Source organism: Carassius gibelio, chromosome B6 (assembly GCF_023724105.1).
Source record: "Carassius gibelio isolate Cgi1373 ecotype wild population from Czech Republic chromosome B6, carGib1.2-hapl.c, whole genome shotgun sequence".
Taxonomy (NCBI): domain Eukaryota; kingdom Metazoa; phylum Chordata; class Actinopteri; order Cypriniformes; family Cyprinidae; genus Carassius; species Carassius gibelio.
Window position 1 is genome coordinate 29,432,155 of NC_068401.1, and position 16,403 is coordinate 29,448,557.

Consider the following 16,403-nt stretch of genomic DNA (forward strand, 5'->3'; position numbering starts at 1 on the left):
GGTCCAGTCGTGTCTGATAACTGAAGATGCTTTAGTTTGTTTTTGGATGAGCTAGGAGAGTTTTTCTTGTAACCCTCCCAAACAACATGTGGTGATGTAGGTTCTGTTTGACAATTCTTTTAAAGGTTTTCTGAACCAGAGACTCAACTCTTTTCTCCAGTTCTCCAGCTGTGATCCTTGGAGAGTCTTTAGCCACTCAAACTCTCCTTCTCACCATGCATTAGGACGATATAGACACACAACCTCTTACAGGCAGTTTTCTAACATTTTCTGTTGGTGGGAAATTCTTAATTATTGTCCTGATGGTGGAAATGGGAATGTTTACTGCTCTAGTTCTTTTCTTAAAGCCACTTCACCGATTTGTGAAGCCCCAATATCTTTTGCTGCACATCAGAAATATGGGAATTGGGCTTTATTTTCCCTCCTCTTTATATTTCTGTGAAAAAGGAAGCCAGAGCTGGATGATTTCATGTTTATAATCATGCTGGAGTGCTCAGAATTGTGAATATGAATGGGAATATACTTCAGAGACATTTTACTCATAAGAATTTCTAGGGGTGCCAATAATTGTGTCCAACGAGTATTTGAGAAAAACATTAATTTCATAACGATATTTCCCCTCCGTTTTAAATCCTTATTATCCAAGGATACATTCTTGTGAATTTTTTAAATAAAAAATCAAAAGGATTAACAATGCAGATGAATTTTCACAACCTTTTTTGATCATATTTGCCAAGGGTGCCAATATTTGTGGGCATGACTTCTGTGCTGCAGGGACACTAATCACACATCAAATATGTGTAATGTTCTACTGTGGACAGAATACTGAAAAGTGCTGCTATTACGTTCTGTAGTTAGGAGAAATTAATCAGATATAGTGTGTTAGCAATTGATTAATTATAATAAGTGATTGCTCCAGCACCTGTGTGTCACGTCACTCACAACAGGCCTGTAATGTTGAACCAATGCAGGAAACAGTTGTGTCTAAGTTAGTTTCTACATCGTTCATCAAACTATGGAGGTTAAGAGGTGTGTTGCATCATTGTACGGGAAACAAACCCCTGGTGATTCTGGTGAATGTGTGAAATCACCAATAAATGAAAACAGTGCAAAAGAAGCCAGTCAACCAAAATAACAGAAGTGCAAATAGACTGAACATGCTTCTGTGTGTCAGATGAAACCGTGTTCATACGGACAGGAAGTGTGTGAGTTGGCAGTGGGAGGGGGAGATGATTTACACTTTCTATTTCCCCTTTTTGCAGTCATGCATGCGTGTCGTGTTGAATGCGAGATAAACTTCTGTTCTGCCTCCAAATATGAATAATATCTGAGCGCGGAGCTGCAGGTGAAGCTGACATCGTGAAGCTCAGACGATCATCATTTCATGAGCTGTAAGTACAATGATCTTTCTAGATTCAGATGATCCTTCAGTGTCTCTTTCTGAACGTTCAGCATTGAGAAGGAGGAACAAACACAGGAGAGACTCATGAAGAGATATAAGAGGTTTTGCTAATGAAAAACTCACACATGTAGAGTCTGTTAACAAGGAAACGGAGGCTAGAATCACAGGATCTCTGAGTCAAACTTTTTTGGTAATTTAATTTAACATATTTTGGCACGACAAAAGCACACCATTCAAGAGTCAGAATGCAGGTTTGGACTAAAAGACTGAACTGTGTTGTCAGAACAAACAATATTTAAAGAAATGCCAGGTTAGGGGCAAGTTGTCCCACACTATGTCATTTTAACACATTTCAATAGAATAAAATCGACCTAAAGGGACAACAACTTTAATAAACTAGCAAAATAAACCTACTGACCAATATAAAGTGAAGGGTGACCACTAGCTCATCTCTGAGCTGTTATTTTACAAGATTCCAGTTTTACACTGAGATCAAACGTGTGTTTCGGTGAAGCAAATCTTCCTGTGATCCGTGAGCAAAAACCATACACAAATGAGATGAAAGTGTGTGCACTGGTGCATCTGCAGAAACGCACGGAAGCAGGTGAGCAGAACGCGAGCAGCTTACAGGACAAACCTCAGACGAACACGTCACGCATTCAGGGGAAATTCTGCACAAACCCTCTGCACAACATACAAAATGTGCATCATGGTATCATGAAAACTGCATGGTATTTGGTACTGCCTTAAGAACAGTTATATATTTAACCCACATAGACAAAAACTTTACTTACTCTTAGATCGTAATACTGTGTGTCGTACCTGGACGATCCACGCCAGTTTTGATGTTTTGTGATGTTGTTCATGAGCAGCTCATCTGAAAAATCCTCCAGGTTCTGCACAGTCTCTGGTTTTCCAACATCTTTTTGTGTGTTTGACCCTTTCCAACAGTGAGCTTATGATTTTGAGATCCACATTTTCACACTGAGGACAACTGAGGGTCTCAAACACAGCTATTACAGAAGATGACAACATTCACTGATGCTCCAGAAGGAAATACGATGCATTGGGTCGGGGGTTGAAAACTTATGAAAGGAATGATGATGTGTAGCCTATATGTGTCCCTGCAGCACAGAAGCAGTCATCAGTGTCACAGGTGTAGAAATTATACATTTCTCTTTTATGATAAAATTAATTAGGATATAAAGTAAAGATTATGTTCCATGAAGGTATTTTTTTTATTTCTACTGTGTCTATATAAAAAATTAATTTTTGATTAGTAATATGAATTGCTAAGAACTTCATTTGGACAATTTTAAAAGGCGAATATTTTCATAATTATTTTCATGACTGGTTTTGTGCTCCAGGGTCACATATATTTCTTATTTGGTTTAGATGTTTTTTTTTTTTGTTTGTTTTTTTTTTTTTTTTCATGTAATACTAGTGTTCAGAAGCAATGTAAAATAATTACGTTTCCAAAGACAAAGTGAGTAATGTACCCCAAAGATCCGAATTAAAACATTTAACCGCCCCCTTAAGTCACTTCACTGAGGAAATGTTCTTTTTTTTATTAGTTTTTTTTTTACTTTTCAATGCTTAAATTCATTTACATGTGGAAACGTTTTGGTTATGACTTTGTCTTTTACTTGAATGCAGTTTTGACGCAGCGTTCATACTCGATTACAACCTTACGATTTCTCCACCATGATGTTGTCAGAAGTCCAGAGAAAATTTCTTAAATTGTTCTCAAACACAAGTCACTTACACAAACTTCTGTGTAATCATAATTAATCATAATTTCATAATATCCTTTCTAGAAAAAAATTTAGTGGACCTATTAGTGCTTAAATAAACAAATGCACAACTGCAAGTCAAATTCAAATTATTAATTTACAGTTTTTTTTTTTTTTGTTTGTTTGTTTTTGCAATTGCTAAGACACAATTCTGGATATGTAGGTCACCTTATCAAAACTTATCAACACTCTCATAACCAACTTTCATCGAAGCACAGCAATTACACATTCAAATTGCATTAAAACTACCAAAACACTTTGTATGTTTCAGATCAACTCATTCTTTTATAACACTGAAGGTTTTACTTAACAAGTACACTTTTTCACTCATAAAACAATGACCTAAAACACTAACAACAGACAGAATTAAACTATTTGTTTTCACACAATTTCTTTACAAAACAAGAATGACACTCTCTACTGTTTAGAATTCATTGTAGTGTATGCTCCATGTTTACATTACAGTACACAATTGTTTCTAATTTGTTTCATTTTGTATAGATGGTATACAGTGTTTTTCTTCTTTTTTTCTTAGAAGCACTGTTCAATACGGAAGCCACACTAGATGTGCTTTTATCAGGTTTGAAAGCAGTGTGATAGCAGTCGGGAAATTTGCTGAAAACGTTTAGTGTTTTGCAAGAATGACAAAAGTATTCGTGGATTTTGAGAAATGTGGTCATTGAATGCATTTTGTCTGAAAGCAATGAAAATGCAATCACAGTTGACATATTTTGATCATTAGAAGAAATTTGTTCTGGAGACACAGAAACGACAACATCCCACAGATTATAAAAAAAAATGAAGAAAAGTGAAAAATACATACTCACTCACACACACACACTTTTGTGTAAAGTGTGTTCATCCCATAGGCATAATGGTTTTTATACTGTACAAACTGTATATTCTATGGCCCTACACCTAACCCTACACACACACACACACACTCACACACACACACGTGTCCCTGTAGCTCAAGTGGTAGAGCATTGCATTAACAAGCGCAAGGTTGTGGGTCTGATTCCCAGGGAACACATGATAGGCGAAAATTGTTAACCTGAATGCACTGTAAGTCACTTTGCCTAATATTGTGTGCAATTAAACTCAAATATCTGCACTTTTTAAGTTATAGTAATTTAACAGCATAGTGGATTTTTACTTCCCAGCATGAATTGTAGGACTTGATACAGGACATGATGAAATTTAACATTATTTTAAGTGAAGGGATGGAGCTGTTAATGTTGCATGCTGTTGTGTTTGACATTTAAAGAGAGTTTCTGTTGTGCCGAAGTTTTCCTGTGGTTGGCATCGTGCTGAAAAGCAGGGCTCATGGTTAGATTGTGGGTGGATATACACTGCATCCACTCGCTGGAAATACTGCCTCTGAAGACCGCATACAGGGAGGAAGGGGACACGACCGAATCTACCGAAACACCTCCATCACAAGTGTGCTGCATTCTCCGTGACATCACACTGTTGTTTCTGAAAACAATAAAGATGGCTCCTGAAGTCGTGGCCTAATGGTTAGAGGGTTGGACTCCCAATCGAAGGGTTGTGGGTTCTAGTCTCAGGCCGGACGGAATTGTGGGTGGGGGGAGTGCATGAACAGCTCTCTCTCCACCTTCAATACCACGACTTAGGTGCCCTTGAGCAAGGCATCGAACCCCCAACTGCTCCCCGGGTGCCGCTGCAGGGTGTGTACTCACAGTGTGTGTGTGTGTGTGTTCACTGCTCTGTGTGTGTGCATTTCGGATGGGTTAAATGCAGAGCAAAAATTCTGAGTATGGGTCACCATACTTGGCTGAATGTCACTTCACTTTCACTTTTCACTTTCACTCGATGGTCAGTTTGTGTGTAGCTGTAAGTTTTTGACCAACTTTTCTCACTTTTGGTGAGAAATTAGTGAGAAATTTGAATTGTAGCTATTATAATTAGCTGAGTTCTCACCAAAGTTGAATGTGTTTTGTTGTAGACCATTCATACTGTTACACAACCTCAAAAATAAGTTTCAACTCATTCAGACTGCGCTAAGGCCAGAGACGTATTCATTTACATTAACATGCTAAATAATTTACATTTAGCATTTGCTATGCTAGCTGTTAATTGGTTCTAAGGCACTTCTCCAATTACGAATCAACTTTATGCAACAAATTAGTAAGTTCCTTTATGTCAAAGCTGTTTGTTGATCAAACATAATTTTATTAGAAGTTATAACTCAAAAAGATTGTTGCAGTTGATTGTTTTTGTTGAGGCTAAACATTGTTGTTGTTGTTTTGGAGTGACAGATTTTTGACATCCCAGCTAACTAAAATATTCTCTAAGAACATTTTTCTAAAGTTCCCATTGTGTCAGGAAAACATTCAAAACATCCAGGTTTCTTTCTTTTTTTTAAGTTTTAACATTTAATTTTGTTCTCTAAACCATGGGTAACATGAAAGACTGACTGAGATTGTTCACCCCAACCCCAGTGCTCAGGGCAGAGAGTCAGATGGGTTTAGTGTGGCACTAGGGTCAGTGTTCGGCAGAACTGTGATGTCTGGGTGATCTGTCTCTTTCATGTGGTCGTGCTTTAGTGTGTGTTCATCTGGCTCTATGCAGTGTTTGACTGGCATGTGGTCTGATGTGTTTAGACTCTTGAAAGTTGCAGTATTCACTCCGTTTATGCAGTGTTTCTGGTTCTAGTCTCTGAGTTGTCTCCATCATGGAGGCGATGGGGAAATATGACTTCAGCGCCACAGCGGAGGACGAGCTGAGCTTCAGGAAGGGAGATACAATCAAGGTGTGTTTCAACATCTACATCAAAGCAGCACACATCTATACAGTATCAAATATCCACCGATACACTCATTCAGTTATTCTGAGATACTTTAAACCAGAGTTTGTTCATTACTCTTTCAGAGACTTTAATCATCACATGCTCCTCTGTAGATTTTAGGCACCAATGATGACTGGTTCAAAGCAGAAATAAATGGCATGGAGGGATTTGTTCCTCGGAATTATATCAACATCCACTTTCCAAGGTAAAAGACGTCACATGTAACTGAACACCACTGTGGCAAGCCATTTTTACACTTAATCTATAAAGTGTACCAGTTTCTATTGTTATGCTACTATTACATATTTTTAGCTGCTAGTGTCTATTCCATTAGATACAGGTAATTATATATTAGATAGTAGTACTAAGTAGTGACTATTAACTGAAAAGAGCTGTATATGGACCAGTAAACTCCTGTACACACCTCAGATTTTCTGAAAAATCTGGGAATATTACTGACAAGACATGGGAAATATCATGGTCACTGCCAAATATGTACCAATTTGGATGTATGTTACTAAGGTATTCTTCTGAGCAAAAGCCATTTGTTGTCATGCATGTGAAAAAAAATATTTTTAAAAAGTCAGGGGGACATTCACAGCTTTTGGTCATTCATGTTCAAATGGATTTGAAACTAAACCCACCACTAAACCAGACAGATATTTGGCCACTGAGCACAAAGACTTTACTCAAAAGGCATTTCATTGGTGAATGTGTGGTGTATCACAGCCAATACCCTTATAGAAAAGTGACTTTATTGGTTACATTTTAAATATATCCCTCCCACAAGCCCTTCAGGTGAATAATGTGACTGGTTGCAGACCGTTGGCAAATAGATAAAAAGATAGTTTAACGAACAGCTGTTTGTTTTTCTTTATTATGCTCCATTGCTCAGTGTAGATCCTGTGTGCATCCACATCAACAACCGTTTCTTCCTCATCTTATATTGAGCTCAGCCATCTCTGTCCTCCACAGCGCTCTTTCTGTGTTTCTCCAATATCACAACCAATTTGAGTATTATACAAGGTGGCTAATTCATACCAATTATTAGGACCTCACATGTATGATTTTGTATGATTTGTCTAGACCCCAGTGACGGGTAGGTTTAGGTGTAGATCATTCGTACAAATTCATACAAACTCCTAAATTGCCTATGATTTAGCAAAAATTGTATGAGTTTGTAGGAGTGAGGTCCTATGAATTAGTCACCTCTTAAAATAAGTATGAACTGCCATAAGACAAGGCAGGTTTGTCTCTGTTGACCAGCAACTGCAAAACACCAGTAATGTTGACCATCACTACAGGCTTATTTAAGAAGTTACATCACATCTGTTGCTAAACTTACTATTATATCTCTTTGGCTTTTTTTTCACATAACTTTTATTAAGTGTTTCACTGGGCCTTTCCGAAATGAAACTATGAAAACTTCTTCCTCATAGTCTCATCCTAAGTCTTGCAGGATACCTAAAAAATACTAAAAAAAAAAACAAATATGTCTAGTAAATGAAATATATTGAACTGGATAGGTGAAACTATATGAAAATGGATAATAAAGCATTGCAACAACCATCTGAATTTGTTAAGATTTAAAATCTCTGAAGATGAGTTGACCCAGTCTTGTGTGTGTGGGATACACAGAAAAGAGGAAACGGTATCTGAGAAAAAAAAAAAAAAGCAGTATAAATATAGTTTTGTTATTAAGTAATCGGTCATACAAGCTTTGTGTATGATGTTAAAGTGGAATCTTCCTAGAATAGCGCAGGCTTACATATGTTTCAGTCTGTAGCTGTTGTTGTCTTCAAAAAGTGTGGCTTGAGATCAGGTCAAAAGTCTTTGTGAAGATATATGGTAGACCAAGGCTATTTGACACACTTTTCACATAAAACATTATCAGGGGAGATATATTTTTGAAAGTATTGTTTGTCTATATGCATTTTCTAATTGTAATTAAAATAAGAATATACAAACTCTTTTCTAGGTTTACCTAAACATAACTATTGGACAGTTCCACTGATGGAAAGGAAAGATACACATCATAACTCATAACACACAATGACTCTTTTAATTAAACATTAATTACTATTGGTAGAGATACTGCTAGAGAAATTATTTCACATTTCTGTGAAATAATACTGAAAGAAGAATCATACTGGGGAAAGAGAATTCATTCATAGTGCATTATTAGAGATTAGTACTTTATCAATATATTCTAGTACCTATTTTTAGATACTTATACCTATTAAATAGTTTCTACTATTTATTTATTATATATTAGTATTTATTCATTCGATATTAGTTCCATTTTACTAGATACTACTATGTATTTATTAGCTACTGTATATTAGCTATAAGTACTTATTCAATAGATACTAGTACACGTTAAAAATACTTATCTTTATCCAATAGATACTAGTACATGTTAAAAATACTTATTCAGTAGACACTAGTACACGTTAAAAGTACTTATTCAATAGATACTAGTACACATTAAAAGTACTTATTCAATAGATACTAGTACACATTAAAAATACTTATTCAATAGATACTAGTACACATTTATTAGAAACTAGTACATTTTCAGTAGATATTACACATTTATTAGCTACTAGTACTTATGCATTTAATAGTAGTAGACATGTATTAGCAAATAGTGCTTCAGAAGATACTAGTGCACATTTATCCAGTACTTCTTATTTAATAAACACTAATACTTATTTAATAGCTAATATTACTTATTCAGTCTATACCAATACACATTTATTAGCTACTGGTACTTCTTTAATAGAAATTAGTGTGAATTTATTAGATACTAGCACTTATTCCAAACCCATAGAAGTCAATGGTAAAAATCTGGAATGTGTTACTAAAAAGGCAGAATAGTTTCAGTGTATTTATCTAAGAAAGTTCTGGTAATACAAGGTAACTACATGGGGTAGGGTTAGGTTTAGGGTAGGTTCGGGGTAAGTACCTAGTTATTACATAGTTATTGTAATTACTGTAATAAGTACATAGTATGTACATGAGGAACAGGACTGTAAAATAAAGTTCTACCAAAATAATTAATACTGTCTTACGTGGTATCTAATGAATAAGTACTAGTATCTTCAGAAAGTCACAAGTGACTAAATTATAAGTACTAGTTCCTGAAATATAAGTACTAGTAGCTAATGAATAAGTACTAGTACTTAATGGAATGAATACTAGTAGCTATTTAAGAACTAGTAGCATTAAACTAGATATTAGTACATTTTAAGGATTAAATGTTAAAACGGCTTGCCAAAGAGAATTGCATTATTCTGTTCGTGAAAACATTAGATAGAACAATAGACAAGAGAACACTAGATAGTTAGTTAGTGGTGTTTGCCTGGCTCAAAGTGAACACTAGTATTACATTTAAGTGGAGGACTGGATATTGATACAGATTCCCATTCAAAGCTTCTGATTTGATATCGATTGATTTGTGCATGTGAGGCTGTGCTGCAGTTTGGCCGATCACCTTCAGATCTGTGCCTATCCCAGTAAACAGCTCTTCACAATCCAATCGACAGCCGGTGGATAAGATCAAGTCCCATTCTGTGGTTGTTTTTAGTGTTATGTGGTAGTAAAGAACCTTCAGTTTCATGCAGTTTTAATAAAGCCAACTTTATAAACTCAATTGTCTGTGTAAAAAATAAAACAGTGACATCTAGAGGAGAAGACTTGTAGTGGTAGGATTTAGAAATTAATTTAATTAAATTTTGGGGGGTGGTGGACCACAAAACGCAATCATGACCATTGGTTGACAGCATTTTAGTTAGCAAGTTACTGTCTTTTACTTAACTTTGTTTTAAGTATTTGTGCTTTACACAAACATTGTTCAGATTTTGTTGAGAAGATGTGGTATTAAAGCAGTGTTTCTGCAGCTGGTATCAGGAGAACACCAGCCGTCACTCAGCACAGGAAGAGCTGATGTGTCAACCAATCGGATCCTTCCTCATCCGAGGCTCCCAGAGTGCACCGGGAGAATTCTCCATTTCAGTCAGGTACAACACACACATACACACACTGCTTTCAGTGTTTAATAATACATTCCATATAGTTTTCATAATGGTGTTTGTGCTCTCAGACATGAGAGTGATGTTCAGCACTTTAAAGTGATGAGAGACCGGCGCGGTCAGTATTTTCTGTGGAACGAGACCTTCAGCTCCCTCAACAGACTGGTGGAGTACTACACACACAACTCCATCTCCAAGCAGAGCCGTGTGTTCCTGCTCACAGAGCAGCGGGTGAGTCCAGCCACACATGATAAACACACAGCAAACACCTGAAACACTCATGGCTTCTGCTCGCCTCACATTGTCTTCAGAACATGCTTTCTCTCCAAAACTCTCAGTAATGGTGTTTCTTCCTATTCGGTCTCTTTCTCTCCCCCAGAATGCACCTGATTTCCCACACAGGAAGTCTGCTGAGCTGCCGCCCATCTCTCAGGTACAGCCGCTGTCACTCATGTGACGTCACTCAGTCATGTGATGAGCTTCTGGATCAAACTATGCTTTTCTTCTGCAGGAGAGACACAATTACAGAACATCAGCTCCAGCCTGTCCTCGCCCAGCTGAACCCTCGCCACCACCCCCACCACAGGTCACACACACACACACACACACACACACACACACACACACACACAGGTGACACCAGGTCATGTTATCCACATAATATGTACGAATAATGCATAATCATTAGAGCACTGAATGAGCCGGTTCTGTTTGTGTGTGTGTGTGTGTGTGTGTGTGTGTGTGTTTGTGTGTGTGTGTGTGTGTGTGTGTGTGTGTGTGTGTGTGTGTGTGTGTGCTCTTGTTCTTGTGACATGTCACACTCTGTATAATGACATGGGTATGACACAGGTATTACAAGGAGAGGGAGACTTATGAGGACATAACCCATGTCCCCATTTTTCAAAACACTTATAAATCATACAGAATGAGTTTTTTTGAGAAAGTAAAAATGCACAAAGTTTCCTGTGAGGGTTAGGGTTAGGTGTAGGTTTGGTGAAGGGCGATAGATTATACAGTTTCTACAGTATAAAAACCATTACACCTATGGGATGATCACACTTTTCACAAAAACAAACATGTGTGTGTGTGTGTGTGTGTGTGCAGGCGTCTGCGCTGCAGGTTCGGGCCATGTATGACTTCACTGCCCAGGACGCAGACGAGCTGAACTTTCACGCTGGAGATCTTATTGAGGTTTTAGATCAGTCCGATCGTTTCTGGTGGAAAGGTGTTCTGCGCGGGAGAACCGGACTCTTCCCGGTCAACTACACCAATCCTGTCTGAGGAGCCGCGACAGACGTTTGGCTCAAAATCCTTTTCACCTATAATAATGATTTATGAACACATTTATATTACAGACGTTTTTTTAACTGCTTACACACAAAATATTTTCTTGTCACACAATTTCTAAAAAACTGACACTCAAACAGCAGAAGCACACACCAAATCTACAAAACCATTCACTAACTCTCAGACTATGACTCAGTTTTCAGTTTCAGAAAAATTTGTGAAACACAACACACAATTCTTTATGTAACACACAAAAATCTAACAGTATTTAATATCAAGGCAAACGTTTTTGCTTTTGAGATGTGTTTGTGATATTTTGAATGCAGTGCTTTATTTCGCAAGAGATGTGAGGGATTTTGCATTTTGTGTGTGCAGTTCTTGGATTTGTGTGTAAAGAAAGAAATGTGTGCAAGCAGATGAAAAAAAAACTGTAACAGTTCTGTTTTTAAGAAACACATGTTCACCTTGTAATGTGTAGAGAACACACACCTTTAAAGCATTGCTCTTCCTATTGGCACAGAGATTTGGAAATATTGTGTTTTTAGTTTGAGCACTTTTACAAACAAGTTTATGAATCTTTCAGAATTGTTATAATCCTCTGCATTTGGACTGTATGAAATGTTCCTGAGAGCCATCCAATATTAAATCCATATATAATAACACATACAACTGAGTCACAATGTTATTTCAGTTTTTCTTGATTGCTGTGTTATGATTGTAAAATATGTTTGCAACAGCTGTAGGTTTTTGGAGTGGCCTGGATTATTGTGAGACTCCATGCCTGGCTGAAATTTAATTAAATAATTTGTGAATATTTGTAAATAATTGTGGCTTGAAACAGCTGGAACAAGGAAAATGTACTGCATTTCTATGGATGTTTTGTCATTCAGGTAAGGTTATCAAAGTTTACTAAAACTAGTAAAAACCTTTCTGTCAATTGAAATAAAGCTGAAATAAAATAACATAGTCCTAAAAGCAATTCTATTAATGGAGAAAATGGAATAAAATCACATTTATAAAATAAAAAAGTGGCCCTGTTCATGAAATATACTGTATTTGCAAAATATTCACAGATTAACAAAAAAACAAAAGCAAAACTGTGACAGCTAGGTAAACATACTGACTCAGTGAGTCTGCTTTTAAAGAGAAAGTACTATACTAGATAAATTACTAGATATATTTAAAGTGCAAGTCAACTGAGGTCTAAATTGTCACAGAACATAAAATATGATCATAAAACATCCAAAGTTCAAGCAGGGAAAAAGACTTCTTATATCCACCATATCTGCATTTTATATCTCATGTAAAATCTTATCTGATGACACTGTTCACTCCATAGAATGTTTGTGTGATAATGTATATGATCTAACCTCAGTTTCTCCAGTTTACAGTGTGGATTCTGTTGTACTTCAGAAAGCAGCTTCACTGAATCTCCTAGTTTATTCACAGACAGATATAGTTCTCTCAGGTGTGAGGGGTTTGATCTCAGAGCTGAGGCCAGGCAGGGATATGTCTCCTCAAGCACCACCAGTGTGCAGCTGTCAGGATTATGGACCTGTGTCTGTGGGTTTTACACTCCATGTGTCTGCCATGACCCAGTTTCCCATGTGTTTGATTGTCCTTTTGGTTTAGGTGTGTCTAGTAATTACCTGTGTACATAAACTCGAGTCCGTTTAGTCTGTGTTTGTCAGGTCAACATGTTGGATTACGTGTGTTTACCCCTGTTCCTGATGTGGATTTTCCCGTGTTTCCTTCAGGTCTGACTGTGGAGGCCAGGTCATCTGGCGCAGCACCCCATCACTCTCCTTCTTGGTCAAACAGCCCTTGATGCCTTCAGTGTGACTCTACAATTTTCATAGTCATGAAAATAAAGAAAACTCTTTGAATGAGAAGGTGTGTCCAAACTTTCGGTCTGTACTGTGTATATTTGTGTCTTCCTTCTCTTCCTAGTGTGGATATACCCTGTTTTGGATTGAATAAATTGACCTTTGGTTTTTCTATGGCTCCTGCTTTACTTCCGGCAGGGTATCGTGACAGAAGACCCAACCAAGGACAATCTTTTTTACATGTTTAACCTTTGTTTGTTTTCAGTGTTTTCTTCAGTGTTGTTTTTTCCCATGTTCCCCAATGGATTCCCTCACCACAAGGTTCACCTCGGATGCCTGCCAAAACCTTTCCCTATTGGAGTATGTGGTTGAGTTAAGACATGATGTTCTGGACATGAGCAAATTGCTATCATTGCGTCGACCTCCCAGACACCTCAGGACTGATCTGAAGGGGAGCCATCATCCTGTGTCCGGAGATTGTCTATCCCTGATCCAGAGCACAGCCCACCATCTCCCCGCTGCACAGAGCTTAAGCCCAAGCCCACAGATGATGGACAGCCGGATGGACAGCCAGATCCTGTTTAGCCCAGAGAGGGCTCCTGTTCCCGCGTTCAACAATGCAACTACAGCTGACTACTAATATGAAGAATGTTTGGCTTCCTTTGTTCTTCCAGATGTCAGATACTGTTGTATTTACTCCACTAATGAACGATCTTCCAGTTCATTCAGACAGTGGAACAGATTGATGGATTTCTCTGGAGAGTCAATGTTCCTGATATTCTTCTTGATGTAATCCACTGTTTCCTGATTGCTGTCAAAGCTGCTTCTTTTCAGTGTCATTATATGTTGAAGGACAATCTGATGAGACTTTACTGACAAACCCAGAAGGAAACACAGGAAAAGATCCATATATATTTTTTTTTATTCCATAAAGCTTCATCCAAAGCTCTCTGATGAACTCAGATAGTGAAACATGTTCTGATTAATTGAAACTGGTTCTTAAACTTAGACAACAAAAACTGTTTGTTGATTTGTTCAATCACATTTCTGTTGTGGTTTGTCCAGGAGAGGTGCACATATAGAGCTGCTAGATGCTCCTAAATGCTCAGATGAACAAAGCAGAAGACTTTCCCCTGATACAAGCCCAACTCCTCTCTGAAGATCTGAGTGCACAATCCTGAGTACACTGATGCTTCTCTCACATCAATGTTACACTCTCTCAGGTCTTCCTCATACATAGAAGATCAGGATTCCTTTCACAAGCTGCTCAAAGCCACTTTCCCCAGTTTGAGGATCATGTCTTAAACATCTTTCACCTTCTTCTCATAGTCCTTCTTATATTTGATGTTGGTCTGAAGGATCATGAAGTGAAAGTGAAAGTGACGTGACATTCAGCCAAGCCACACAGTGACCCATACTCAGAATTTCGTGCTCTGCATTTAACCCATCCAAAGTGCATGCATGCGCGCAAACACACACACACACACACACACACACACAGTTCATCATTTATGCTGCGGCGCCCGGGGAGCAGTTGGGGGTTCGGTGCCTTGCATAGTGGTATTGACGGTAGAGAGAGAACTGTACATTCACCCCCCCAACCCACAATTCCTGCCGGCCCAAGACACGAACTCACAACCCTTCGATTGCAAGTCCAACTCTCTAACCATTAGGCCACAACTTTCCCAGCATTTGAATGAACTTTGTGTACATCTGAGTGAGAGTCTGGGGAATCTGTCCTCTCTCTGCTCGACTCAACATCTTCTCCAGAACAGCTGCTGAGATCCAGCAGAACACTGGGATGTGAAGGCTCATGATGAACACATGATGTAGAGGCTCCTTGATGACTTCAGGTGTGAGATGATTGTATTGGCCATACTCTAATCACCTATTCTCTTCCTGATTAAGAAGCAGATTCCCCACAGTGAGGTTCATCCGCAGCACGTCCACTGAGGCTGATTCAGATATATTACAGAGTTTCACTTCGCTCTTAAAGTCTAGAGACGGACAACACTCATCCAGACCATCAAAGATGAACAACACTTTATATTAATGAATAGATATTTCCATTTCTTTAGTTTAAGAAAAAAATAACATGAAGAAGATCTGAAAGACTGAGTGTTTTGTTCTTCATCAGGTTAATTTCTCTGAAAGGAAGTGGAAATATGAGCTGGACATCCTGATTCTCTTTCCCTTCAGCCCAGTCCAGGATCAACTTCTAAACAGAGACTGTTTTTCCAATGCCAGCGACTCCCTTTGTCAGCAGAGTTCTGATGGCTTTATCTTGTCCAGGTAAAGCTCTAAAGATGTCCCTGCATTTGATTGCTGTGTTTTCTGTTGTAGTAATGTCTGATGACACAGTGTTTAAAAAACACCAGTATACATGCTGTTTTCTGGTTGATTCATAGACCGGTCATATTTCTTACAGATGGGTTTTGTTACTGAACTGATCTGTGTTATAGGATTAGCCTTGAATCAAGAATCAAACGCTCTGACATTGGTGACATTTTTCTCATTACCTCAATAACAATTGTGACCTAATTAAAAATGCACCTGCATAAGGTCAGAACCGTAAAAAATAAATACCATTATAAATGTATATTAATACATAATTGTACCCTGTGCTCTTTATCTGCTTGTTGTCATTAGATGATTTACTGTATTTATAGTACTGTATAAGTATGACAGTTTAAATTAAAATATTTCACTAATCAAAATTTTTACAAAAAAAAAAAAAAAAAACATCAATCCATCAATCAGAAGGCAGGAAGTAGATTGTGTACAGGTTGATCAGCAAAGCTTCATGTTAATAATCTATGTTATATATAACACAGTAGACCAATACATTCATAACAATACATTATAATTATTGCTTGCACAATATAATTATTTCTTTTTTTACTATAAGTTATGAGAGAATAAAATGTTTAAAAAATTTAAAACACGTCCAAACAAGCTTTCTGTTTTCAATCAGTTTATTGCCGCAAAGGAGTGACAAATCCTGTGGGAAACAAGCATTGAAAAAAAAAAAGATCAAAAATAGCAATAAATGAATTTTCTGATGTTTCTTTATGGTCTTGCCCTTTTTAGGGTTAATATAAATTATGTTTTTATTAACAAGATTCGGGAGGAGCGCGTCAGATACTTAGCCTAATCGACACAGATGGACCATAATCAAGTAATCAATCCCATAGTATAAATATCGCTGACTTACCTCTATCCATTGACGGTTTATCAGCATGCTGGTTC

The 16,403-nt window shown here is 37.5% G+C and overlaps 1 protein-coding gene across 1 annotated transcript; it reads left to right on the plus strand.

Annotated features, from left to right (window-relative positions):
- The first annotated feature begins 1,223 nt into the window (after window positions 1-1,223).
- On the plus strand, window positions 1,224-11,542 carry LOC127959424 (GRB2-related adapter protein 2). Its single transcript, XM_052558601.1, has 8 exons — window positions 1,224-1,391; window positions 5,875-5,971; window positions 6,121-6,212; window positions 9,910-10,029; window positions 10,113-10,272; window positions 10,421-10,474; window positions 10,553-10,627; window positions 11,146-11,542. The coding sequence occupies exons 2-8, from the start codon at window positions 5,894-5,896 to the stop codon at window positions 11,320-11,322; spliced, it is 756 nt and encodes a 251-aa protein (XP_052414561.1). The 5' UTR covers window positions 1,224-1,391; window positions 5,875-5,893; the 3' UTR covers window positions 11,323-11,542.
- Window positions 11,543-16,403: the final 4,861 nt, after the last annotated feature.

Excerpts from the sequence above, each read along its gene's own strand:
- LOC127959424 (XM_052558601.1), top strand. The coding sequence starts at position 5,894 with ATGGAGGCGATGGGGAAATATGACTTCAGCGCCACAGCGGAGGACGAG. Across the intron at positions 6,213-9,909 it reads ATCAACATCCACTTTCCAAG|CTGGTATCAGGAGAACACCA; the intron begins GTAAAAGACGTC and ends GTGTTTCTGCAG. Across the intron at positions 10,030-10,112 it reads GAATTCTCCATTTCAGTCAG|ACATGAGAGTGATGTTCAGC; the intron begins GTACAACACACA and ends TTGTGCTCTCAG.